The 27,942-nt window shown below is 39.4% G+C and overlaps 1 protein-coding gene across 1 annotated transcript; it reads left to right on the forward strand.

The window, feature by feature from the left end:
- Positions 1-6,681: 6,681 nt before the first annotated feature.
- Positions 6,682-27,936, forward strand: ACSM3 (acyl-CoA synthetase medium chain family member 3). The gene is made up of 13 exons (XM_032396304.1): positions 6,682-7,006; positions 7,568-7,778; positions 11,835-12,042; positions 14,460-14,603; positions 14,719-14,875; positions 15,151-15,230; positions 16,492-16,615; positions 17,571-17,651; positions 22,175-22,276; positions 24,057-24,184; positions 24,289-24,388; positions 26,914-27,033; positions 27,657-27,936. The coding sequence occupies exons 1-13, from the start codon at positions 6,788-6,790 to the stop codon at positions 27,741-27,743; spliced, it is 1,761 nt and encodes a 586-aa protein (XP_032252195.1). The 5' UTR covers positions 6,682-6,787; the 3' UTR covers positions 27,744-27,936.
- Positions 27,937-27,942: the final 6 nt, after the last annotated feature.

The raw sequence follows: 27,942 nt of genomic DNA on the forward strand, positions 1-27,942 counted from the left end.
GAAGGAGACAAACCATAAGAGACTTTTAACTATAGGAAACAAACTGAGGGTTGCTGGAAGGGAGGTGGGTGTGGGAATGGGGTAACTGGGTGATGGGCATTAAGGAGGGCATGTGACATAATGAGTACTGGGTGTTATATGCAACTGATGAATCACTGAGCTCTACCTCTGAAACTAATAATATGCTGTATGTTAATAAATGAATTTATTTTATTTTTTTTAAAGATTTTATTTATCTGACAGAGACAGACACAGTGAGAGAGGGAATACAAGCAGGGGGAGTGGGAGAGGAGAAGCAGGCTTCCCGCTGAGCAGGGAGCCCGATGCGGGGCTGGATCCCAGGACCCTGGGATCATGACCTGAGCCAAAGGCAGACGCTTAACGACTGAGCCACCCAGGTGACCCAATAAATGAATTTAAATTAGAAAATTAAATTGATAAAAAAAATGAAAGAAGTAAAACTGTTCCTATTTGCAGATTATGTGATTATCTACATAGAAAATCCCAAGTAATCAACAACAACCAAAAACTCACAGAACCAAAAAGAGACCAATAAATTCCTCATTTTGTTTAAGTGAATCTAAATTGGGTTTCTGTCACATGTAACTGGAAGTCATCTTTATTAATTTACCCATCAAATATTTATTGAATGCCTAAAATTTGCCAGTAACTGTTCTAGACAATAGTGATGCATCAGCAAACAAAACAAAGTTCTTACTCTTAAAGATGGTGGTAAGAGATGTAAAAAGTTAAAACAGATTAAAGAGAAAAATTGAGGGGTGCTATTTTAGAAAATGCAGTAAGGGAAGACCTCTTTGATAGGATACCTCATAAAATGGGGATTTAGCCAAGGGGGTATCTAAGGGAGGAGTGTTCCAGGCAGTGGAAAAAATCCCAACGCTGGAACATGCATGGTATGTTCAAGAGAAAGCAAGGGTGCTGATGTGGTTGCAGAAGAGTAAGGGAAAAAGGAGCAGGTGGTGGGTCAGAGAGGACCCTGTGCCAGATCATGCTGTTCCTTGTAGTCCATGTAAGGACTTGAAATTTTACCTGGAGTGAACTAGGAAGCACTGAAGAATTTGAGCAAAGGAGCGACCTGAGATCGTTTATGTTTAGTCCTGACCAGTTCAACAGATAAACACAGCAACTGGTTCTCTGAGACCTAGGGCAACCCAAACCTGCCACTTCTTTCTTTTCCATTTCAAAACCCTTCTATGTCCTCTTCCATCCTTTGTTCTTTCTTCCTTCTGAGAGAAAACTTCCTCTATCCCTTCACAGGACCAACCTCCAGCAACTCCATGGGCACTTTCCTTCCTGTGAATAAATTACTTTCCCAGCCTCCTCCCCCACCCCCACTCCCCACCCGCAGCAAAAGCTTGCAGTGTATTTAAATCATTAACTATAAATTGGAGGGTGGCAGTAGATTGTGTAAACTTTCAGCATAAACTTAGTCCAGAACTCCTGCTCCTCCCTCTGGAATATCTCCACCAATCCAAGAAAGGCCCTCTGGGTGTGTCTTCTTCCAGTTGTCAGACTACTACTTCTCCCTCTTCTTTTGGCTATGGCCAGGACTAACGCAGAAGTGAGAGTTCAAGTTTCAGGGCAGCTCTTCTAGGAAACTGGTCTGCCATCACCTCCAGCTGTGTCGAAATCTGTCATTTTAGTGAGTACTACCTTATCTGTCTCCTATTAAGGTTTGCTGGTCTGGCATGCACAGTTTTGAGCAAAGGTAACAAACAAGCAACGAAAACCAACAGATCAAAAATGTTCTCATGGAAGTCTTGGGTAACCAAAGTGTTTCTATCAGAATTTCTCAGCTGTTGTGTAATTCTATCTAGTAAGTTTTTTTATCTGTTGAACTGGTTAGGACTAAACATAAACGATCTCAGGTCGCTCCTTTGCTCAAATTCTTCAGTGCTTCCTAGTTCACTCCAGGTAAAATTTCAAGTCCTTACATGGACTACAAGGAACTGTAATTCTATCTAGTTAGTAACCAAAGTGTTTCTATCAGAATTTCTCAGCTGTTGTGTAATTCTATCTAGTAAGTGGCCAGGAGTATGTACACACAAAAAGCTGTAAACATAGCAACTAAGTTTATCATTTTAAGTCTTCTGGTACCATGTAATTTTTTAAAAACTATGTGCATGTGTTAACTTGGTAAAATGTCTTGGAAAAAAATTTAATTGGGTCCAAGGAGCAGCTGAGTTTTGCTCAGTGGCAGACTGGAATCCATCTTCTGCATCATCTGAAAAGTATGCATACTATGTCTAGGGAAATTTCGGGGAACATATACATGAAAATCCAAGGAAATAATCCTGGGGTAGCCTCTCTCCATGAAATGGTCAAGAGAAGCTCCAAAAATCCTGGTATAGAAGTTTAGGGTAGGGTCTTGTTAGGGCTGGGGAGAACAGTAGGGGCTTCACCTTGCTTTGAAGCTATATATGCTAAGCCAATGCTATTACTTGGATTACTTGGTGGGAGAGACACTTACGGAGATGTAAGGAGGCTAAAACCTCCTCTGTACTGCTGTTTATATGGATGTAGAGCTTGCATTTCAGATAAGACCTTAAATACTTTTAAGCCCAACTGACCAGCGTGGTTCTTTCTTTCTTAGAAGAGTTTTCTGTGGCTCAGTACAAACATCTGGACTCATATCTCAGCTCTTTCACCGACAAAGACTATTGGAAACCTGGGAAATAGATGTTGTGAAGTGCTAAGATTATTGAAAAAAATTTTTTGTTGAGGAGAAGGCAATCTTATTATCTCTGATCAGGAGGATGCTGATATTTTCTTTTTGGTAGAACAGAATGTTTAGGCTTATTTTAAGCTCCAAATGACTGGTCGATTTTCTTTTCAATGTATAGTTGAAGGATTCTAAATGTGGTGGAGGAAATAGTTTCAAAATTTCATCTTAACTGCACAATAATGGAAACAATTCAAATGACATCAATAGGGGACTGGCTTAAGAAATTATGGTGCAGTTGTTCACTGGAATGCCATGCAGCTCTTAAGAAAACATAAAACAAAAACAAAACAAAATGAGAAAGATCCTCATGTACTGACATGGACGGACCTTCAAGAATTTGTTGTAAGAAAAGTTTTTTTAATGGGAAGAATAGTGTGTATTCTAGGCTACCTGTTGTGTCAAAGTGGTGGAGAAGTAAGAATCTATAGTCATTTGCTTAAATACATGGAAAGAAATCCTGAAAAAAGACATAGAAGTCATCATAGTTCCTGGAGGGAGTGGGTTGGGATGAAACTGGGCAGCTGTGAGATGGGGGTAGGAGGGGGCAGGTGTTTTTTTTTTTAGAGAGGGTGGAGAGGCAGATAGAGAGGGAGAGAGAGAATCTTAATCAGTCTCCATGCCCAGCACGGAGCCCAACACGGGGCTGGACCTCACAACCCTGAAATCATGACTTGAGCCAAAATCAAGAGTCAGGCTCTTAACAGACTGAGGCACCCCAGGCGGGGCAGGGGGGCAGTTTTTCACTGTAATTTTTATGGTTTTGGAACCATTTGAAGACATTCTCTAAAAAATTAAAAATAAAGAGAAAAGTTACAACTAAAAACATAGTTTTAAGTACTACTTAACAAGAATGTTCTGCAATGATAGAAATGTTCTGTGTCTGCAGTTACCTATATGCAGTAGCTACTAGTCACATGTGGCTGTTAAGTCCCTGAAATGCAGCTAGTGTGACTAAGAACTTATTTTTAAATAGTATTTGAATTAATTTAAATTTAAATAACCATATTTGAAGAGTGCAGGTAGTCATATCAATCTGGTTAAGTAACAGAGGCACTTCTCAGGTCTACTATAACTCTGAGCTATTGAAATAAACCATATACAAAGTTCTCCCTTCTGAAAACATCATTTATTCATTCAACAAACAAGCACATACCGTGGGCCAAACACTATGTTATTTCCCAGGGATAGTACCATGAACATAACAGACAAAACACCCACCCTCACAAAGCCTACATTCTAGCACCAGAGATCAGCAAACTATAGCCCATGAGTTAAATCCAGCCCTCTATCTGTTTTTATACAGGCTGCAAATCAAGAATGGTTTTTATTTTATATTTTCGAATATTTGAAAAAAGTCAAAAGAGGAGTACTAATTCATGACATATGAAAATTACATGAGGGGCACCTGGGTGGCATAGTCATTTGAGCATCCAACTCTCGGTTTCAGCTCAGATCATGATCTCAGGGTCATGAGATCGAGCCCTGTGTCATGCTTCACCCTCAGTGTGGAGTATGCTTGAGATTCTCTCTCCTCTTCTTTCTCTGGCCCTCCCCCTGTGCGCTCTCTCTCTCAAATAAATAAATCTTTAAAAAAAAAAAAGGAAAATTACATGAAATTCAAGTTTCAGTATCCATAAATAGGTTTTGTTTGGAACACAGCCATGCCCATTTAGTCATGTATTGTCTGTCAATGGCTGCTATCTCAACCAGAGTTGAGGTAAGCAGTTGCCACAGAGACCATATGGTCCACAAAGCCATATTTATTATCTGGACCTTTACAGAAAAAGTTTGCCGACCTCTATTCCAGTGGGTGGGTAGTAATATGCAAGACACCATGATAAGCACTTTGCCTGCATTATCTCATTTAATCTTTGGGGCAACTCTCTGATAGAGGTGCTATTAGTCACTACGTTGGTAAAATGGGAAACTAGGGTCTGAGAATGTGCATTTCTAACCAGCTTCCAGGTGATGCTGATCTGCTGTCTCACAGATCCCCACCTCTGGATCAGTGATTCTCAACCTTGATTACACATTAGCATCCTCTGAGGAAATTTTAAAAAATATGATGCCCTGGCTCCACCCCCAGAGATTCTGATTTAATTGGTCTAAGCCCCAGGCATTGGTATTTTTAAAAAAGCTTTCCTGGTGATCCAAATATACAGCCAGGGTTGAGAATCACTGCTCTACTGAATCCTATTGAACTTTAGTAAAGAGAACATTGAAATGGGAATCCAAAGACATGAGTTCTAGTTCTTACTCTGACATGACCTATTGAAGCAAGTTGCTTCCCCTCTCTGGGGCTCCATTTTTTTTTTGCAGGTGAAAAATGAGGAGCTCAAACCAGATGATCTCAAAGAGCTCAGGCTCAGTGACTTGTCAGGTCTTCACATAAAAAGGTGGGAGGGTCAGAAGAAGTACCCAGATCTCCCAGTGCATTGGGTGAAGCAACATGATGTCCAAACACCAGGCCAATTTAGGATAAAACTTATGGGTGACATCCATTATTTGGCAATGCATCAATATAGAAACTCTTCTACGTAGCCACGCTGCCTTACATACCACACAGTTAGAGTTGCAGTTAAAAATGATTTAATGATAGGGCGCCTGGGTGGCTCAGTTGGTTAAGTGGCCCATTCTTGATTTCAGCTTAGGTCATGATCTCAGGGTTGTGAGATCCAGCCCCGCATTAGGCTGCATGTGTGGAGCTTGCTTAAGATTTTCTCTCTCCCTTTCCTTCTGTCCCTCCCCCATCCCCCTATAAAAAAAAATGATTTAATGATTGTGAGAGTAGTATTTCATTGTAGGAAATTTGGAAATTACAGAAAGTATGAAGAAGAGAACCCTATAATCTCTAGAACCATGTTTTTAACAACCTTGTTTATGAGACCTCAGCCAAGTAAATGACATCATGATCAAATGATTTCCCACAGAAGCAGGGAGGGCTAGGTGGCCTGGAGGGTCCTCCCCCACAAAAATCCCAAAGGTTAAAGCCCTATTATGACATCTCTGGTAAATGCAGCTCCAAGTCTGGACTAGAAGGTTGTGTGGGCTCCTATTGGGAGCATGGGAATTACAGCCTATAAATGAAATGATTTTTGACAGTTCTTTCATGCCTAATTGGTACTAGGTTACTCTATTACTTCACTTATGGATTACCCACTGTGGAAATTTCTCCTTAACATGTCTATACAACTTTTGAAATGCAGATGAAAGATATTAGATATCTTTGCTTTCACTGAGAGTAACTGGGTGACCCAGACCATTACTTCTTTAGAAATGCAAATGGGAAACAATAGCATGTAGTACATAGTCAGGAAAATGGGCTGGGACCAGAGAGTTCTAGGTTCAAATCCAACCGATGCCTTTGTTGTGTACTGAATGTTTAGTGTCCCTCCAAATTCATATGTTGAAACCCTAACCCCCAAAATGTGATGGTATTTGGAGGTGGGGTGTTTGGTAGGTAATTAGGCTTAGATGAGGTCATAAAGGTGAGACCCCAATGATGGGATTAGTATCCTAATAGAAGAGGAAGAGAAACCAGAGCTCTCACTCTCTCTACCACATGAGGACATAAAGAGAACGTGGTCATCTGCAAGTCAGTAACAGAGCCCATACCGGGGAACTGAATTGGCTAGCACTTGATCTTGGACTTCCCAGCCTCTGGAACTGTGAGAAATAAAGGTCTATTGTTTAAGCCATCCTGTTTAGAGTATTTTGTTATGGTTGCCAGAGTTCACTAAGACAGCCTCTTATTAGTCAGTTTTTCTATCTGTAAACAGATGATAATATCCACTTCACGGAGTTACTCTGAAGATTTAGTGATAATTTGTATGTAAGTAAAGCACTGAGTACAGTGTTCAAAACCTATTGAGTGCTCAGAGAATGGCACTTGTATGATGATTATAAATAATAATAATAAAACTTAGCTACTTTGGGGTATGGCTACTTTTAGGACAGAGACAAATGTATGTCCTTTTGCTTGTCTTTTAGATGGATTGGTTTCTGTGGAAATCCTGAGGGTTAACACATCCAGCAAGACTGATGCTAGCTCTTTTCACCATGGAGACATTACTTCGTGCCAAGTGTTTTCGGCACCTAGCAATCCCTGGTTCTCTGAGAGTACTGTATAAAGATTATAGAACAGTGCTCCCTCAGAATTTTTCCAACTATGAATCCGTGAAACAGGAATTCAAACTGGAGATTCCAGAGTATTTCAACTTTGCTAAAGATGTCCTGGACCAATGGACCAATATGGAAAAGGTATGGAGCAAGGGCCAGTCCAACTACAGTTTCTCAGATGGAAGTGATTTTGCCCCCAGGGCAAATGTCTGGAAACAATTTTGGCCAGGGATGCTGCTATGTATCCTCTAATATACAGGACAGTCCCCCATAGCAAAGAATTATCTGGCTCAACATGTTAATGGTTCCATAGTTGAGAAAGCCTGGGTTATAAAAATGTATGATTATAGGTTAACTTCTTAAAAAAAAACACAAAAAGTAGTAGTATGAAGGTCAGAAATGGTCAGAAATGGTAGGGAATGAGGCATAGATATAGCATTGAGAGAACATAAAGGGATGCAAGAATTCTAACTTTTGGGAAAGAAAAACAATCAGGCTAAATGAAAAAATGACATGGCTCCCAACAGCTAGAAATTAAAGACCCCAGAGCTATTTCCAAATATCCCATGTGTGTCCTAACTAACCAAATATCCCATGTGTGTGACCTGTGAATTTTCTTCTGAAAACATATTCCACTGGGTCAGTTAAAATAGAATTAAGCTGTGTAATGACCTTTAAATCATCTGGTTTGTCTTTCTTCAGGCTGGAAAGAGACCTTCCAATCCAGCCTTCTGGTGGATAAATGGAAATGGAGAAGAAGTGAGATGGAGTTTTGAGGAACTGGGATCTTTGTCTAGGAAATTTGCCAATATACTTACAGAAGCCTGTTCCCTGCAAAGAGGAGATCGAGTAATTGTGATTCTGCCCAAGATCCCAGAATGGTGGCTTGCAAATGTAGCCTGTTTGCGAACAGGTTAGTAGTGTTTGCAATCTGATTACATTTAAAGTAGGCTGGATGGGAGATCTTCCAAAACATCTAAGTAATCATGAGACATTTATTTGGGTAAATTATTTGAGGAACTGTAGACAATATAGTATTATTCTCAGGACCTTAGGAAACACACCATATCTTTTGACCTAAACTATGAGTTGGGTTTTTCATAATGAAATAGGTTTATTAACCAAATGCCAATCAATAATTGAATACCCTCATACCTACCACTCTTCTCTTCCTATAGACCCATGGTCATCTGAAACTCAATTCAGCCACAAACTCAAAGTTCTTGTTTCACGCCTTTATTTCTCTCATGGTTTTTATTGCCATTCATCTGGTGCCCAAAGCAAGCAGCTGCTGCTCCTCCTTCCAAATCAGTCCCTACATCTTGTAAATTTGACTTCCTACATGTCCTCAGAGTCCCTCTTCTTCTCCAATCCCATTGCCATTGCCTTACTTCACGTTTACCACCTCCTGAATGGATTTGCCCAAAAGTCTTCCTAATTCTGATCTCGTGTGTGCCCACACCTTACTCCAATCCAATTCATCCTCCATAGCTAGTGTTCTTTCCAGAACATTTTATCCTGTCAATATGCTGCTTGACATTATTTAATAACTCTCCATTGCCTACCAGGTAAAATCTGAACTCTTTAGATGTGTCATGGAAGGTCTGAGCTATCCTCCCTTCATTGTTTTCATACTCTCTGCTCCAGCTATATCAAGTGATTTCCTATAAGGTTCATGATCTTTCTCATTTCCTGGATTTTGTGCACACTATTTCCTGTGCTTGGAAAGCCTTTCCCTCACACCTAACCACCTGGACAACTTCTATTAGATTTTCAGGTCTCAACTCTAATGTCACTTCTCAGGTAATCCCACCCTGATGTCCCAATTCAGGTGCATTCTTTTTTGACCTCCCCTAGAACACATGTATGTATTTATATTTTAACCTGTACTATATTGTCTGAGTATACTATTTGTTATAAATTTGTCATTTCCCTAGGACTATGTATGTCCCTAAAAGCCAATGACTATGAGATAGCCATGTCTGTACCTCCAATTATTGGCATATAGTAAATCCACAGTAAAATATTTGTTGAATTAATTAATATCCCTACTGTTATAATAAATCATTATATTGAGTAAACATTCTTTTTTTTTTTTTAAAGATTTTATTTATTTATTTGAGACAGAGAGAATGAGAGAGAGAGAGAGAGCACATGAGAGGGGGGAGGGTCAGAGGGAGAAGCAGGCTCCCTGCCAAGCAGGGAGCCCGATGCGGGACCCGATCCAGGGACTCCAGGATCATGACCTGAGCCGAAGGCAGTCACTTAACCAACTGAGCCACCCAGGCGCCCTTGAGTAAACATTCTTAATTCATAATTACTTGCATTTGAGAGTTACATGTTCTCATATCATATGTACCTATAAATTGTACACTGGAGTAGCAGAGCCCACTTTTACAGAGTTTTTTTTAAGCAAAATAATAGCTTTCATGAATGCTGCTTAAGCTCACTGTCTTACAAAGGGGCAACAGGGGCACCTGGGTGGCTCAGATGGTTAAGCATCTGCCTTCGGCTCGGGTCATGATCCCAGGGTCCTGGGATCGAGCCCCATGTCCGGCTCCTGGCTCAGCGGGGAGCCTGCTTCTCCCTCTGCCTCTCCCCCTGCTTGTGTTCTCTCTCTCTCTCTCTCTGTATCTCTGTGTCTCGAATGAATAAATAAAATCTTTAAAAAAAAAAAAAAAAAGTAAAGGGGCAACATGTTGGACTGCCGGGACCAGAAATCCATTCATATTAGTTCCATAAGGAAGGAGAATTATTGAATATCCACTGGACATTCTACAGGAATTTACAGGGGAAAAAAAGTGCAGACAGAGATAGTGGCTTCTTTCTCTATTTCTTTTGCTCCATAGGGCCTCTTGTCTCTGTCTCCCTCAAGCATCTGTTCCTTTGACTTCTATTTTCTGCTAACACATGATTTCTTTGCTCTCCTTCATTTTGGCTGACATGTGGCTTGGTTTGCTACACAGATGCCTTGGGTCCTAACTGTATGTCCCAATCCACTCAGTCTCTTAAGTCAAATACTTGAGGCAGAGTCTAACTGGCATGGCTTGGGTTGGGCCAGTCAGACGTGGTCAGAGGCAGGTTCATCTGATACAAACATGGTTATTGGGGCTGCTGAAACAAAGGCAGATTCTCTTAGAAGGGAGAATGAGCGGAAGAGAGTAAATGGTAAATCTAATATACTAACAATGCTGAAAATAAGCATTATCTACCACCTAGAGGGTGGGTGGATGGGCTAGGCTTTCAAATCCTGTTGCCAAATTAAATTATGAAAGTTATTTCTTTTGTCCACCAAACAAACTTCTGGAAAAACTTTGTCTTTTCATGTAGATCTGTTAATAGGGAGAGAAGGGGCTACTAGCCCCAGAGTCTTTTGACCCTTCATGCAAATGTATATATTGGTAATATCATTTTGTTCACCCTATATCATCAACACGGTAGTGAGAGGCCTCCCCCAAGATTTACACTTGATATTAGCCAACAGGCTGAGAAGCGATGTCCTCCCACAAGTTTTTAAAGTAACATTTTGTTCCCTGGCAAGAAACTATGTAATGCTTCCCTAAATGATTAATTTGGACAGGAAGTAGTTTTAATAGGTAAGACTGATCACTATTAATAGGTTCTTTTAAAGATAGGCTATGAATAATATATTAGCAGAAATTCATTATCGAAGGGTGATGTGTTTAAACAAAGTGCTTCTACTAGGTATGAAATGCTGGCAGTGGGCTTGTTCTTAGAGAGTGCCTTTAAATTATAGAAAACTGTTAGGCCATGGTAGGCTAATTACTTATCCCCAGATGGAACATCTCTAAGGAATAACCTTGGAGTTAAAGACTCATAAATATTGCTGCATTGCCTGATTAGAAAAGAAAGATTTTGTGAAGAACTCTGTGTTTGGGTCCTGGTTGTCTGTTTCCTGAAGAACTCCACTGGAGGGGGTATCCTTCCCCCAATGGAAAGACAAGCCAGTGTCAGGAGTCCAGGAATGACCAGGTATGTGTTCTTAATCTTCCTTTCCTGCTGTGACACTGGGAAGAGCAAACACCATTGTGAAGTACATACCTTCCACCCCACTCTTTAGGGTCTGGACTTAAGAGTAGTTAGAGCCCGAGATATAGATATGGATACATGTAACTATAGATACAGATATATATTCTTGAAAGTCCATTAATCCTTTGAGAAAATAATATCTAAAATTTATTCAGCACTCTTTACACATTTTAACTCATTTACTCCTCATTAATCCTATAGAATCCCCATTATACAGATGCAGAACCTGAGACTCATGGAGATGAAGTGGCTTGTCCAAGGCCAAGCTATAAGACTGTTTGGCTCCAGGACAGACTCTTATCCATTATACTACAGTGTAATTTACAGCAGGGAGAAGTAGAAGCACAGAAAAGATGAATGCCTTAATCCTTCCCTTTGGAAAGAAATCATAAAACATTTATGTAGGTTTTAAAAGGTGCTGGACTGAAGTAGTTAAGTGTACAGCTCTGGGGTCAGGCTACAGAGTTCAGTTACTGCACTGCCACTTTCTACTCCAGTGATCTTTGGCAAATCATTCATAGATTTTATGTTTTGGGTTTTTTTGGTAGGGATTAAATAAGTTAAGACGTGCAAAACACTTAGAATGGCATCTGGCATTTAGCCAATAAATATTGGATAATATTACTCTTCAATCAAAACTCTCTTTATAAAATGAAAAAAACAAAACAAAACAAAACACCTGTCTTCAAGCTGAATGTTATGAATGGTCTTCAGGTAGAAGAAAATTATCTAGCATTTAACATGCTTTCATGTTAGGTCAAAAGGGTCACAGATATTGAGATGCCTTGAAAGGCAAAAGCAGAATAATGAAAGGAAGACAAATAGATACCTAGACTGGTAAACTGGATGGTAAACTCATTCTGAGACAGAGAGTAAAATCCTTCCTTCTATATACATTGTTTCTTTTCTGCTCCTTTAGGGACAGTTTTAATTCCAGGAACCACTCAGCTGACCCAGAAAGACATTCTCTACAGACTACAATCTTCGAAAGCAAAGTGCATTATTACCAACGAAGTTTTAGCCCCAGCAGTAGATGCTGTTGCATCTAAATGTGAAAATCTGCACTCCAAGCTAATTGTGTCTCAGAAACCCAAAGACGGGTGGGGGAACCTCAAGGAGATGATGAAGTGAGTAGCCATAACTGCTGTAGAACAGCTTCCCAAAAAGAAAGGCAACACTGAAAAGATATTCAACCCACAAGTGCTCAGAAAAATGAAAATTAAAACGAGGCAAAGGGAGCAACTGGTGATTATTGCTGCGCTAATAATCTGCAAAGCTCTGAGGCAGGAAGGAGCTTGGAGTGGTTTTTGAATGTTAGGATCTTGACGGAAACAGGCCCTGAGATAGAGATTAGTTGTGTAAGAAGTTTTTTAAGGATTTGTCTTGGAGTCAACCCCTATGAAAGAAGGGGAAGGATGTGGGATTGGGCAAAAGAAGAAATTCATCTGCCATGCCCTCCCAGAAAAACCTTCAGCTAATCCACTGGGACGTCTGGGGCTTGGAGAGTCCTTCAAAGTTGTTCCCAGATCAAGCAAAAGGTCCTGGCCTTTATATACCCTCACTGATCAGTAACTGAGTGTAGGCTCTCCCTAGAAGGAGGGGTGATCTTGAGTGAGGCAGCTGTCTGCAGCCAAAGCAATCTCTAAATAGGGCTCCTAGCACCTGTGGGGAGTAAGTCCTTTGTTCCTGCAGCAGGATCTAGGAGGTGCATTCACAACACCAACCACAGAGCTGTTATCTCCCAGAGAAACTGATCATAATCAATTCTTATGTGTAGACTATATCATTTCCTTGCAGATAGCAACATTTCAGGTTATATATAAGAACACTTAATGTTAATGGATGCAATTAGAAAACTAAGTTACGTTGATGTTCAGTCCCTGCTATGGAATGCTTCCAGGGGTCACTTAGCACTCCTGCCAGGTATTGGTTCTATCTTAGCTCTAGGCTGGCAGCCAGTTCCCTCTCTAGAATGAGCTCCCCACCTTTACGCAAGGATTTGGAAGCATGTTTGCAACTATTGACTTATTCCTACCTCTTCTAAAATAGCTAACATTTGGGATGCCTGGGTGGCTCCGTCGCTTAAGCGTCTGCCTCTGGCTCAGGTCATGATCTCAGGGTCCTGGGATGGAGCCCCGCATCGGGCTCCTTGCTCAGTGAGGAGCCTGCTTCTCCCTCTCCCTCTGCCTGCCACTCTGCCTACTTGTGCTCTCTCTCTCTGTCAAATAAATAAATAAAATCTTTAAAAAAATAAAAAAAATAGCTAACATTTATTGAGTTCTTACCAAAAGCCAAGTACTGTTCTAATTAAAAATGTTATAATTGCAATAATGGGTAACATTTATATGGCACTGGTTATGTGCCAAAAACTGTTCCAAGCATTTCACATATATTAACTCGTTTTCATGTCACAATAACCTAAGAAGCGGGTACTTAAGTAATACAAATGAATAAGGTCAAATGCTAGGATCTGGCAGAGCTGGGTTTCATACCCAGGGAATCTGGCCCCTGAGCCCACACTCCCAACTGCTATGTTTACTGCCTCTAGTGGTGAGAGATTGGTATGATAACCCCACCTTAGGTTTCTATCTACAATAGAAGTGATAGGTATGCAGCTATAGGTACAATTTTTAAGGAAGAAAATTATGGAATCACAGACTAAACACTTAGTCTAGCTTTATTAGTCTTTTAAAACAGCTTTTCTATGATTCTTGTGGCCTGGATGTTTCTAATCCTAATGTTTCATTCTCAGCCCAATACTCCCAGATAAAATCTCTGTGCTTCTTAGGCACTGTGTGTGCAAAGTTCACCTCCTCTCAGGTGCCCTAATGTATGACCTATTAGCAGCCCAGTTATCCTTTGGAACTACAGCTGATTCTTGAACAATGTGGGAATTACCAACCTGACTTATACCATTACCCATGACTTGTATTCACATACTCATTTTTTTTTTTTTTTTTTTTTGAGATAGTGAGGAGAGAGCATGAGCAGGGGGACAGAGGGAGAGGGAGAAGCAGGCACCAGACTGAGCAAGGAGCCCGATGTGGGGCTTGATCCCAGGACCCTGAGATCATTACCTGAGCCAAAGGCAGTCGCTTAACCAACTGAGCCACCCAGGTGAGGCGTCCCTCATACTCACTTTCTTAAAAAAAAAAAAAAAAAAAATCACTTGAAAACATCTACAGTGCAGAGGAAGGGTCAGTTCTCACATAGCCTTGATTATAAGATCATAGACTCCTCATTCTGCTAGCGGTATGATAAACCACTTGAGTTTTTTAAAATGCCTCAGCTCTTCTTTATCGTAAAGAGCTATGAAGCCAACTATTATAAATGGGCTTTGATGACAAAATTTAGTTTAATTCCAGAAAGCACCTAAGAAGATGGAGAAAGAGATGACTTTTACCTTGGAACTCAACCTAAGTCACTGGGGCCTGATCCATGAGGTGAAGAGGTCCACATAGATGGTTTCTTGAATTCTTTTCTGTGGTAACAGTTTATGATGCCACGTGCAATGTGCAGAATCATTGTAGTTCTTCCTTTGTAGACATGCCAGTGACAACCACACCTGTGTGAAGACAAAACACGATGAGATGATGGCTATTTACTTTACCAGTGGAACAAGCGGATCTCCTAAAATGACTGGACACACTCATAGCAGTTTTGGTTTAGGATTATCTGTAAATGGAAGGTACCTTCACAAAACTCCAGATTGACGTGTCAAAACTACAGAGGGGATGATTCATTTATTGGTCTTTTAAATTTGTTTTCCTTATATATATCAGGACCATTCTTTGTTTTCCCAGGTTCTGGCTGGATTTGACTCCTTCAGATGTGATGTGGAATACCTCAGACACAGGCTGGGCAAAGTCGGCGTGGAGTAGCGTCTTTTCTCCATGGATCCAGGGAGCATGTGTATTTGCACATTATTTGCCACGTTTTGAGCCAACTTCCATCTTGCAAGTAAGGCAGAGCACAAGAGGTCACCATTTAGGAATGCTTTAGCAGCGTCCCTGACAGGACTGATGAATAAAGTAACTTGCAGAAATCAGAGTAGACAACATGACTTAAGATATTTCACATCTGGAAAGTCAATTATCCTGAAAAGATATACAGAGGAAAGGTGTGAATGCATTTATGTTAGAATAAACAACGTTTAAGTTGTGCTGTGCCCACCATAAACATTTAGGAACTTATTAAAGTGGTAGTAAGACTAAGAGCTTACTTCTAAATTGCAGACACTTTCCAAGTTTCCCATCACAGTCTTCTGTTCAGCACCAACTGCATACCGAATGCTTGTACGGAATGATATGACCAGGTAAGAAACGTTGGTAAAGAGGCACTTAGTGGGGGTAGGGAAGAGGAAGAGGAAGTCATAAAATAAAGGATCTTTCTCTCTAAAAACATAGCTCCACATTAGTAGGTATGGAATTTAACAATCTCTTGTCCCCCTTCTCCTTGCTTTCATTCTTTAAGTCATAATTGTTACATCCAGGCAGGCTCCCCCAAGCAAGGAGAGGAAAGGGAGGGTTCAGCCATAGGTATACCACTGAGTCCAGTGGTTATGGATAAAAGGATGTTTAATCTTTTGGATGATGAATGTTACCTGAGCTGAGAAACTAGAGAAATGACCCCTATTTGGAACCCTATCCCAGCAAATAGGAAAAAGGATATATGTCTTTTGCTGTATTACTGATTCCATTTGAAAGGGTGCATTGGTAAATATTTTTAAATTGTTAAAATTGTTAAAACTTTTTGAATAGGAAATATTTCATATGACATAAAATTTAATAGGTATATAAGAATATAGAGTGAAAGGTCGTCTTCCTCTAAGCCTTATCCTCAGTCTCCGTTCTCCTTCTCCATGAAATCTGTGCAAACACAAGCCAATATGCCAGTATTCTCACCCTTTTATAAACATAAATGGAAACATAATATGTTCACGGTTCTGCACCTTCCTTTTTTTGCCTAACAATACATCCTGGAACTGTGTGCTATCCAGTTCTATCCAATATGGTAACCACTTGCCACATGTAATTACTTAAATTTAGTTTTAACTAAAAATTCAGTTCCAAAGTTGCACTAGCCATGTTTCAAGCACTCAGTAGCCACATAGGGCTAGATGATTCTGCAGTGGATAGTGCAGATAATAGAACACTTTGATTGTGGCAAAGATTTCTATTGGACAGCACTGTCTAGGAGCTTCCTTATTCTTTTTTTTAATAGCTCTATAGTATTCCATTGCATAATATTCCACAGTCAATTTAACCACACAATTGGTAAATTTTTAATCACTGATTTAAAATGTTATCACGCAGCACCTTCCCTGAGGATGACATGGCTTTTTTTTTTTTTTTTTGGCAACAAATCACACACTCCCAAAAAATAAAAAGTGGGAAAAAATGGATGTCTTGGGAGTCATTTTATGATGTTAGAATGGTTTGTTTATTTTGTATTGGAGAGGGGAGGAAGGAGGAAACTAAAACACACTTTATATTGAATTTCATTAGAAATAACTCTAATTTTCATTTCTCTCCATTTTTTTCTCCTAAATTTAACTTAACTTGTTTTCTGAGAAGCTATAAGTTCAAAAGCTTAAAGCACTGTGTGAGTGCCGGGGAACCAATCAATCCTGAAGTGACTGAACAATGGAGAAAAAGGACAGGTCTGGATATCTATGAAGGATACGGACAGACTGAAACGGTATAGGACCTCATCGAAAAGACAGGGCTGGACTTGACTTAGCTGGATAATTAAAACTGATAAATAAATATAAATAACTGATAAATACATTTTAAAATAAGTATTTATTATATCCTTATGATTGGGGGATAGGGAGGGAGATGAGCGGTTAGAATAGTTAAAAAAAAAAGTTGGGAGGGAAGCTAGTTGCAAAAAAGCTCTGTAACAGATACAGTTGTTTAGACATTCATTGAGAAAAGCCACAATAGAGCTGATCAGAGTGAGAGCATTAAAATATATTTTAAGTGAAAAAATGCTAGATCCACAGAAAGATTTCCCCTTATGTAAGAGGGAACTCTCTTAGTCAGGGCTGCCTCAAAAATGGAAAATGCTGAGTTCCTTGTTACTTGAAATATTAAGAGTTCACTAGATAACTCCTTGGCAAGTATACTCTAAAAAGGGTTATTTAAAGAGCTTGTAGAAATAAGAATAAGAAGAAATTCTAGAGGAAATGAATAAACTACTAACAAAATTGGTTATTATGTAAGGAAAAGGGGACATACAATGGAGCAGATAAGGGAAAGGCTGAAAGAAATTTTTCATAGCGTGTCTTTTTATAATGCTTCTATTTATAAATCATGAGAATGTAGTACCTGGTCAAAAATTAAAATAGCAAAAATAAAACTGACAGATGTTTTAAATAGAAACAGCATAACAAGTATCATGCTAATATGAGTACAAATGTTTTCATAAATATGGATATTTTAGTAATTACCAACTTATTGTTATAACTTTACTATATGTATTTGTTTATGTCTATCTCTACATTTCATGAGAACAGAAAATGTTTTATTTTGAGCCTCGGTCATCATAATAATGATGATCATCAATAAATGTTTAATGAATGCATGGTAGATAAATAAATGAATTTTAAGTTACTTATAATGTTACTTGGTTCTTTCTCCTTTTGAACTAGGTGCTAATCTGTGGAAATTTTAAGGGAATGAAAATTAAGCCTGGCTCAATGGGAAAGCCGTCTCCTGCTTTTGATGTTAAGGTTTGCACATCCCCTTCCAGGAGAATATTTAACAACCCAATCAGGTTACCACTTAACCCACTCTACCCTCCCCTACAGTCCTAGCTTCGGTGATAATATCATGCTACTTCTATGATATCTTAATTTCCATGTAATGGAAATGGATTAGAGACATTACTTTAATGGTCTCTCTCTCCCTCTTTTTTTTTTTTTGCAAATCAGTTTTTTGTGCCAGTTCTAGGCATTTTATAAATATTAAGCTATTTGATTCCCAGAAAGAACCTATGAGAGACATGACATACCAATATAAGAACTATTTTACAATGGCTGAAGGGAAGTAGGAGATAGAGGCTTCTAGTTATAGAATGAGTAAATTACAAAGATAAAAGATACAGCATAGGGAATATAGTCAATGGTATTGTAATAGTATTGTATGGTGACAGAGGGTAGCTACACTTGTGGTAAGCATAACATAATATATAAACTTGTCGAATCACTATGTTGTACACCTGAAACTAATATAATATTGTAGGTCAACTGCACTTCAATAAAAAAATAAAAAAGAACCATTTTATAGATGAGGCACAGAGAGGGAACGAATTTACCAGAGGTCACACAGCTAGGAGCTACTAATGCTGGGATTCAATCCCAAGCAATCTGGTTCCAATATCTGTATTCTTAACCACAATACCACACTGCCCTTTCTGATAAGGGAGGTCAAGACCTTCTAAGGGGTTCAAGTAGGCCAAAGGAAGCTACAGTTTACAGTAGCTGAAGTATTTTTCTCCTTCCCCAGCCCTGCCTGGCCATTTCCTGGCTCTCTATAACCATGGCCATTATTACCACCTGATCCCTAGGGAGCATCCTATTATCCCATCTGCACACTTTGTACAGGGTTAGAATTGTTCTCTGGTCAGTACACCCAAAGCTAGGTATAGCCAAAGGAACTTACACTGATACATAAGAGAAAACCATAGCATAGCAACAAAAACACAAAATGGATGAATTTACAGAATGGAGCGCTCAAAACCAAACCTAAATGAGGGGTAATTATAGATGAAATCAATCTTCCCAAGCTTTTCTGATCATAAGGATTACATGGACACTTGTTAAAAAATACTAATTTCCAGGCCCCTTCTAGGTAGGACCCTGAAATCTGTGTTTTAAGCAAGCATCCCAGTTCTTATGATCAGGTAAGTTTGAGAAAGTTTGAGTAAGTTTGAAATGGATTGCTGATGTCAGTTTATAGAATAAGCCAGATCTGGGTTCTTTCCCTTGCTTTAACTTCACTGAGAACCTTGTCTAAAGATAGGCTTGCCTGGTGGTTCAGGTCTGGCTCTGAGTTTCATGAGTTGAGGGTCTTTGGCTGAGTGTCTCTGGGGAAGTTATTAAAGTCTCAGTTTCCTGATTTGTAAAATAGGGACTAGGATGACCAACTTGTCCCAGTTTGCCTGGAACTTACTTGGTTTTAGCATGTAAAGTTATACATCCCAGGGACACTCTCCTGCCTCTGTCCTGGGCAAACCAAGATGGTTGGTTGCCCTAATAATAACAGAACTGCTATCATAGGTTTCTTGTGAGGATTAAATGAGATGATATCTCTAAAGAGCATAACAAAGTGCTTCACACATAGTAAAGGTCTGAAAGATAGGTGCCATTATTATCATTCATCTCTCCCTTGCATTCCCTTCCTTTGAAAAGTTTTTCTAAGAAGTCATGGTAGGGGAGCCCTGGTTACATTCTGTAAACAGACTTAACAATAGTTCATTGGTTTAGCCTGCCTTAGGTTGGAGAAAGAAATATTGGTAATTAAGCATTATCATGTCTGCATTATAAATAATCAAGTTGGCATTTCAAAAAGCTGTGTTCCTTTCTTCCCTCTTAACCACAATTCCCAATATGCATTGCTGTGAAGGTCTCACAGGTGCAGCTGTACTCACAGCGATCCAACAGCAATGTATCACCACTACCCCACTAATTCAAGCCCAGTGGTTTTTCTGGAGCAACTACATTTGAATGCAGAAAGGGTATGGCCAAGAGGAGAACTGCTCTGTCATGCGTTCCCAGTCAGCATTATTACCTTCATTTTTTCCCCAATTTTTAATTACAATAAAACACATAAAATGGACCATCTTGTTTTTTATTTTTAAAGATTTTATTTATTTATTTATTTGACAGAGAGAGACACAGAGAGAGAGGGAACACAAGCAGAGCGGGTGGGAGAGGGAGAAGCAGGCTTCCCGCTGAGCAGGGAGCCTGATGCGGGGCTCGATCCCAGGACCCTGGGATCACAACCGGAGCCGAAGGCAGACGCTCAATGACTGAGCCACCCAGGTGCCCCAAAATGGACCATCTTGACCATTTTTAAGTGCATAGTTCAGTGGTATTAAACACGTTCATAATATTGTGCAACTATTACCACGATCCATCTCCATAACTCTTTTCATCTTGTAAAACTATATCTGTATCTATTAAACAGTAACTTCCCATTCCCCAATGCCCCCAGCCCTGGCAACCACCATTCTACTTTCTACTTCTGTGACTACTATTTATAGTACCTCATATTAAGTGGAATCAGTGTTTGTCTTTTTGTGACTGGCTAATTACACTTAGCATAATGTCCTCAAGTTTCATCCACGTAGCATGTGTCAGAATTTTCTTCCTTTTTTAAGGCTGAATAATATCCCATTGTATGGGTATAACACATTTTGCTTTTCCATTCATTTGTCGTCAATGGGTGCTTGGGTTCTTTCCATATTTTAGCTATTGTGAATAGTGCTGTGATCAACATGAGTATACAAATACCACTTCAAGACCATGCTTTTAATTCTTTTGGGTATATACCCAGAAGTAGAAATGCTGGATCATATGGTAATTGTTTTTAATTTTTTGAGGAATTGCCATACTGTTTTCCATAGCGGCTGTACCATTTTACATTCCCACAACAGTGCACAAGGGTTCCAGTTTTTCCACATCCCCGCCAACACTTGTTTTCTGTGTTTTTGATAGCAGCTATCCTAGTGGGTGTGAAGTGATATCTCTTGGTAGTTTTGATGTGCATTTCCCTAAGGTAAGCTACCTTCATTTTTAACTTTTTCCCAAGGGCTCTTATTACTGCTCTTGTTACCTAGCTAAGAGCATCTGCAATGACAGTGTGGCATCTGGGGATGTGCTCCAACGAGCTAGATACCGGATTCTTGCAACTTCAAAGCCCAAAGCCCATAATTTTCATGTTTAAAGATTTTTAAGGCCGCTTGAACAATAAGGAATGTGATTCTCTCCAGAAATAAGACATTTTGCCTCTTCCCATCTATTAAAGAGAAGTCTAAGTATCTGGAACTCTTAAAACATCTCCTTTCCTTCAGTAATTCCTTGATCCTGGAGCCAAATGCGACTGTGTGGGAATTTATATTTTTTTATTTACAAGAACTTAAAAGTAAGATTTTACATTTAGAATTCTTCTGCCTTTCAAGTTTCTCTTTGGGGACACAGCCCATTTCCATCAGGAAAGTGCCAAATAAGTATTATACCTTTATTTTCCACACAAGCCACATCTTAGGTTTGAAGGCTCTTGGTGGGTGTATATAAAAGAAAGTAGAGAGTTCATATTTAAAGATAGCTAAAAGTTACTTAAGGCAAAATCTGGTACATGAGTTAAGTAACCAGCCTGAAAAATGTTAATCTGGGTTTTTAAAAATTGAATTGAACTCCCTGGAGAGATTCTACAGAGAAGTGTAGTGATGAAAAGGGCAGGATCTGGAGTGTGATTGCTGAGATTTGAATTCCAGTTCCGTCATATACTGTGTTGCTTAAACTCTGCACCTCAGTTTCCTCATAGGTAAAATGAGCGTAGTAATAGTGCTAACCAGATAGAACTGTTGTAAGGACTAAAGAAAACAATACATGTGAAGTACTTAGAGCTGTAGAATTTATTACTTGGAATGTAGTCAGGGCCTATGAAATGCTAGCTACTGTTAGGTACTTCACTGTTAGGTACTTTGGGGGAACCAGGAGGACTGGGAAAAAGATAAGAAAGCAAGGCTTCTGGCATACTCACCAGTGTCTCAACCAGAAAACATTCTCCTTTCCCTGCTTACTTATATGGGGCTCCTGAAGTAAGGTTTTATTTGTTCCACAGTTAATCAAAGTTTGAAAACCAGTAATGAAATATTTACTTGAGAGTAAAAGATAACCAAGACATATCACAAATGATAAAAGAAGGTTGTAAAACAGTATACTATAAAGTGATCCTATTTTTTCCTATGTCTATGTTGTCTTAAAAAAATCACCAAAAATGCGATTATTGCTAAATAGAATTAAAGATGATTTTTATTCTTCACATTTTTCTAACTTGCACTTTATCATATATTTTGCACTAAGAATTTAAATAAACACATTTCTCTTGGGAATTTAAAGTATACTTAATTTTTTTTGAAGTCTGCATTCTTAAACGGCAAAATACAAAACAAAACATGCAAAGTAAAATTTTAACATGTATCTTTACATAAAAATTTCCTTAAATAAATTGTTCTATTTTATCCTAGATTTTAGATGTAAATGGCAATGTTCTACCTCCTGGACAAGAAGGAGATATTGGCATTCAAGTTCTACCTAAACGACCATTTGGCCTTTTTGCTCATTATATAGTAAGAGACTTATTAAATACATCTTATTTCCTATTTATTTCTCAAAAGTGCTTGGTAACTATCCCCGTTTGCCACAAAACACACCTAGGATAAGTGCTTGGACTTTTCTTGAGAGATTCATTGTCCTGAATAGTAATCCCTCATATAGGAAACTGAAGAAACACCCAAATGCTTGTTCTCCCGAGGCTAGATCACTGCTCCAGGCTCATGAAGTAAGAGAAGGGAGCCCTAGAAAGATAGCCCCTTTTGTATACACTGATCCTATACGTGATAAAACAGCACCTAATCATTTTCCTGAAATTTGATTAGTGGTCTGCCTTCTTGAGTCAGAGGGATAGAAAATGGTGCAGAGAGATTAAGAAATATCTTTCACGGGCGCCTGGGTGGCTCAGTTGGTTAAGCGACTGCCTTCGGCTCAGGTCATGATCCTGGAGTCTCAGGATCGAGTCCCGCATCGGGCTTCCTGCTCAGCAGGGAGTCTGCTTCTCCTTCTGACCCTCCCCCCTCTCATGTGCTCTCTCTCTCTTTCTCATTCTCTCTCTCAAATAAATAAATAAAATCTTTAAAAAAAAAAAAAAAGAAGTATCTTTCACTAGAGGCCTTCCAAGCTCCCTACTGTTTGCAAACCAAGTATACAAATAAAAGTGAAATTTACATTGATATAATCAAAGGTCCAGGTTCTACTTGTCAGTGAAATTTTTTTATTTTTATTTTACTTTTTTAAAGATTTTATTTATTTGACAGAGATAGAAAGAGCACAAGCAGGGGGAGCGGCAGGCAGAGGCAGAGGGAGAAGCAGGCCCCCCGCTGAGCAAGGAGCTCCATGTGGGGCTTGATTCCAGGATCCTGGGATCATGACTTGAGCCAAAGAAAGACACTTAACCCACTGAGCCACCCAGGCATCCCTACTTGTCAGTGAATTTTACATAATGTAATAATACTTCCTTTTTCTTCCTGCCAAAGTTACAGAACCAGTTCTCTGTTTTTGTGTAAAACGAAACAAAATAAAAAAACAAAGTTTATTCTTTATTAGGTGCTGGTGCTTTCTTTTAACTCTGAGTATTCACCTCTCTCTTTTCCTGCCAGTGCTAGGCATTAACCACCGAAAAGACTTAATTATCCCACACCTTGGATGTCTGAACTCCTGCAGTATTTAGTGATCCATCAAAGAAAATTCTCAGGGGGGTGCCTGGTGGCTCAGTCGGTTAAGCATCCAACTCTTGGTTTCCCCTGGCGTTGTGATCTCAGGGTCATGGGATTGAGCCCTGCATCAGGCTCTGCGTTCCACGTGGGGTCTGCTTGAGATTCTTTCCTTCTCCCTCTGCCTCTCCCCCACTCCCAGTCTTTCTCTCTCTCCCTCTCAAATTTTAAACATCTTTAAAAAAGAAAAGAAGGGGCACCTGGGTGGCTCTGTCAGCTAAGCATCTGCCTTTGGCTCAGGTCATGATCCCAGGGTCTGCTTCTCCCTCTCCGTCTGCCTCTCTCCCCGTTCGTGCTCTCCCCCTCGCACTCTCCCTCTCTCTCAAAATGAATAAATAAAATCTTTAAAAAAGAAAATTTTCAGAATGGCAGCATGTCTAGTCTTTATAACTGTAGTTTACCTTTCTTTGACTGGACTAGCTCAATGCTGGAATTTCATCCTTATTTCATGTGCTGGCTTCTCTTCATTCCAAGGCTTCTCAAAGAAACCACTTTTTTTCCCTCTTGAACGTTTAAAAATCCAACCAAACAGAAGAATCACATTCACAGTAATACTAACAAAATGCTATTTGTTTCACAGGATAATCCTACAAAAACAGCTTCAACACTACGAGGCAATTTCTACATCACTGGGGACAGGGGCTATATGGATGAAGATGGCTATTTCTGGTTTGTTGCAAGATCAGATGATATCATATTATCCTCTGGGTAATTTTTCATCTGTATAATGTCTACATTAATTGATCATTGGTGTTCTGGAATGGACCTGCTGTTCACCTTTATGAATTCCTGTCATATGTTTTATTTCCCAGTTACAGAATTGGACCATTTGAGGTAGAAAGTGCCCTGATTGAACATCCTGCAGTTGTAGAGGCAGCTGTGGTCAGCAGCCCAGACCCCATCCGGGGAGAGGTAAAAAAAAAAAAAAAAAAGGATTCATCTCCACTTTATAATTTGTTGGCAGTCTAACATGTACTTTTCAACAGTTCATTGAAACAGAATTACCCAAATGATTCATTCACTAACTGCAAGTCAGATAGTCATTAGTAAATATGCTAGTCAGAAAGAACTGCTAAGTATAAGACTGAAAATATATATAAGGAATTTGAATCCTTTCCATAGAGGGATGGTGTGAATGCCAACAACCCAGGGTCACAGCAAGAGAGGATGGCAGATGTCAGCTAGATAGGATTAAGTTATTGCCCAGGTCTGGAAACCAACATGGTCTCTAGTGTAGCTGAGGAGCATAGGCCAGCACCAAGTATCAGGGGTGGAAGGAAGGTCAGAGATAGCAACTGAGGCCACCGGAAGTGGGCTGGCTACGTAGGCAAGCGGAAAGTGGAAGATTCAGGAAATAAGCTGTGAATAAGACAGTCCTAAAAACTCATTCCCCCCCCCCCACTTTTTTTTAAAGTAAGCTCTATGCCCAACAAGGGGCTTGAACTTATGACCCCGAGATCAAGGGTAACATGCACCCTTGAAAGCTCATTCTTATTGGGGCTGATCAGAGGGTAGTTTGGGTTTAAAGGTTCCATGCTACTCTTCAGGTCCCCTTTGCCAAGCAGGGCCTCCAATATTCCAGATAGATGAGAGCAGGGAATTGATTCTGTGATTACTGAAGTTTATCCTTTCACTCTGAACTCCACCGGTAGGATCACAATGTTCCTTGGAATTTGAAGGCCATAGGGCACTATTGGACTTATGCAATGACAGAAAGGTTCTATATCTGCACCATTTGATACAATACACACGGCTATAAAGCACTTGAGAATGTGGTTGGTGTGACTGAGAAAATGTTTATTTCATTTTAAATTTCATTAGTTACATGTGGCTAGTGGCTACCAAATGGTACAACTATAGACTCATAAAAATGCAAAATTTTGCAGAGAATTTTAGAGAAACTTTGAAGCGGACTTAAGGATTTTAGTTAAAAAAAAAATCCTATTTTTCTAATACTACTACAACTAATACCTAATATTTCTAAGGACTTATTCTGATGTTCCAGGTATTACAAGCCCTACACAGGGCCTGTATATGTTAACCTATTTAATCTTCACAACCTCTCTTTTTGGAGAAGGAAACAGGCACAGAGAGGTATCCTAACATTCCCAAGATTACACAATAAAGTGTGATTTGAACCCAGGCCGTCTGACTTTAGAGTTCATACTCTTAATCATGTTAGGGTGCTCCATATTAATTTACGATCTTCTGCAATGGTTTATAAAGATTTTTATAGGGGCACCTGGGTGGCTCAGACAGTTGAGCATCTAATTCTTGATTTCAAGTCAGGTCAAGATCTCAGGGTCATGAGCTCAAGCTCTGAGTCAGGCTCTGCACTCAGCATGGAGGTCTGCTTGAGATTCTCTCCCTCTGCCCTTCCTCCAACTGCTGCGTGCATGTGTGTGCTCTCTCTCTCTAAAATAAATAAATAAATCTTAAAAAAAAACTTTTATAGAGTAGACCTTATCCAAGGTGCAGAAGTCATCAATATGCAAATCAGTAATTATAAACATTAGTTCTTAAAATAAGCTGCCCCTGAATGATTCACTTATAGCAAGGTTAAATTTTTTTAATTCATAAAAATGTTGCTAAAGCAGAAGAGCCAGTATAAACACAAAAATTTTATGAAATATCAAAAAATGGATATGATAAAATGGATAGATAGTCCAAAAACTCTGGGCAGGGCAGGATTTTCCAAAACATTTCAAGAAAGAGTGAACTTTGAAAACAGGATTTGTGAGTATAAAGTGATAAAGTCTTCCCTGTCTTCTGACAATTAGAGAGCAAGGACCACCACCATTTTCTAATCTTGTTCCTCAGGGTTAGGTAAATTGGTCAGAGTAATAGCAAAATGGCTGTTGGAATCTTCACAGCCTTATATCAACATAAGTATCTCTGGAATGAAGAGTGCACAGCCTCAATGAACTGTTCCTTCAATAAGGATATAGCAAACTTGGTGTGAATACTCTTTATAAAGGCCACACTGAGGGTGGGGACCTAGGAACTAGGCTAGATCAGGCTAAGATGTTACCCAAGAGGCTGTGCTTAGTGCATTGTCGAGTTTCTAAAAGGAAGGTTTTTTTTCTAAAAGGAAATTTTCTTGAAGGAGATAAAAGATGAGGCAAGAAGTCAAGAGGAAAGACAGCTCAGAAACAGAAGCAGGTCAGAAAGCAGAGTTCAAGATGTAGTTAGATGAGAAAGTTCTAGTTCATCAAGATCATTAACAAAGCAGGGCTCCCAGAAACTCTCTTGTATTAGAAGAGGAGTTATGGAACTCAACTGGCTGACTTAAGAGCACAGACCTGGGATCAAACCCTATGAAGCCTTCTGGCCCACCCCAGCAGGCATTAGATTCCCAGTTAGAAAAAGTAAACAAGACACGCTAAAACATTAAAATATACAACTCATCTTCCTGGTGTTTCAAATTTTTTTTTCAGGTAGTAAAGGCTTTTATTGTTCTGACCCCTGAATACAAGTCACATGATCAAGAACAACTAAAAAAGGAGATTCAGGAGCATGTAAAAAAAACTACAGCACCTTACAAATATCCCAGAAAGGTAGGTATTCTAATTATGATGACAATTTGCTTAGTGTTCTGACAAATTTCAGCTGTTTATTTATTTATTTATTTATTTATTTTATTTTTTTTTTTTTAAAGATTTTATTTATTTATTTGAGACAGAGAGAATGAGAGAGAGAGAGAGAGAGCACATGAGAGGGGTGAGGGTCATAGGGAGAAGCAGGCTCCCTGCCGAGCAGGGAGCCCGATGCGGGACTCGATCCAGGGACTCCAGGATCATGACCTGAGCCGAAGGCAGTCGCTTAACCAACTGAGCCACCCAGGCGCCCCTATTTATTTTTTTAATGAACATTCTCCTCAAACATGCTACACCAAATATTCCAAACTGAACTAATGACATGGATAAGAATCAGAATCTTTGAGATTAAAATGAAACTCTTGACGTAATTTGCAGGGTCATTTGGCTCACTGGACTAGTAGTAAATACTAAATATCAAGCAACATCTCCTCAACAATACCCCTCTCCCTTTTTGGTTGTTACCAAAACCCACCCAGATGGGTATCCTAATTCTTTCACCTAGAGATAATAAAAGTGCTATACAACTGACTTTGTGTAAAGATGAAAACTTCTGGGCTAATTTTTTCCCTTACTACCAACAGGTAGAATTTGTTCAAGAGCTGCCAAAGACTATCAGTGGGAAGATAAAAAGAAATGAACTGAGGAAGAAAGAATGGGAAACAATTTAAATCCATTCTATTATTTATCACAGTATCTATAAAACAAAGACTCTGTCCAAACCACAAGAGTATAGAGGTGATTAAAAATGTGATAATATACTTACAAATTGTTGATTTAAAATATCTTGTGGTTGGAGCACCTGGCTAGCTCAGTCAGTAGAGCATGCAACTCTTGATCTCAGGGTTCTAAGTTTGAGCCCCACATAGG

Source organism: Phoca vitulina, unplaced genomic scaffold (genome assembly GCF_004348235.1).
Source record: "Phoca vitulina isolate PV1807 unplaced genomic scaffold, GSC_HSeal_1.0 scaffold90, whole genome shotgun sequence".
Taxonomy (NCBI): Eukaryota; Metazoa; Chordata; class Mammalia; order Carnivora; family Phocidae; genus Phoca; species Phoca vitulina.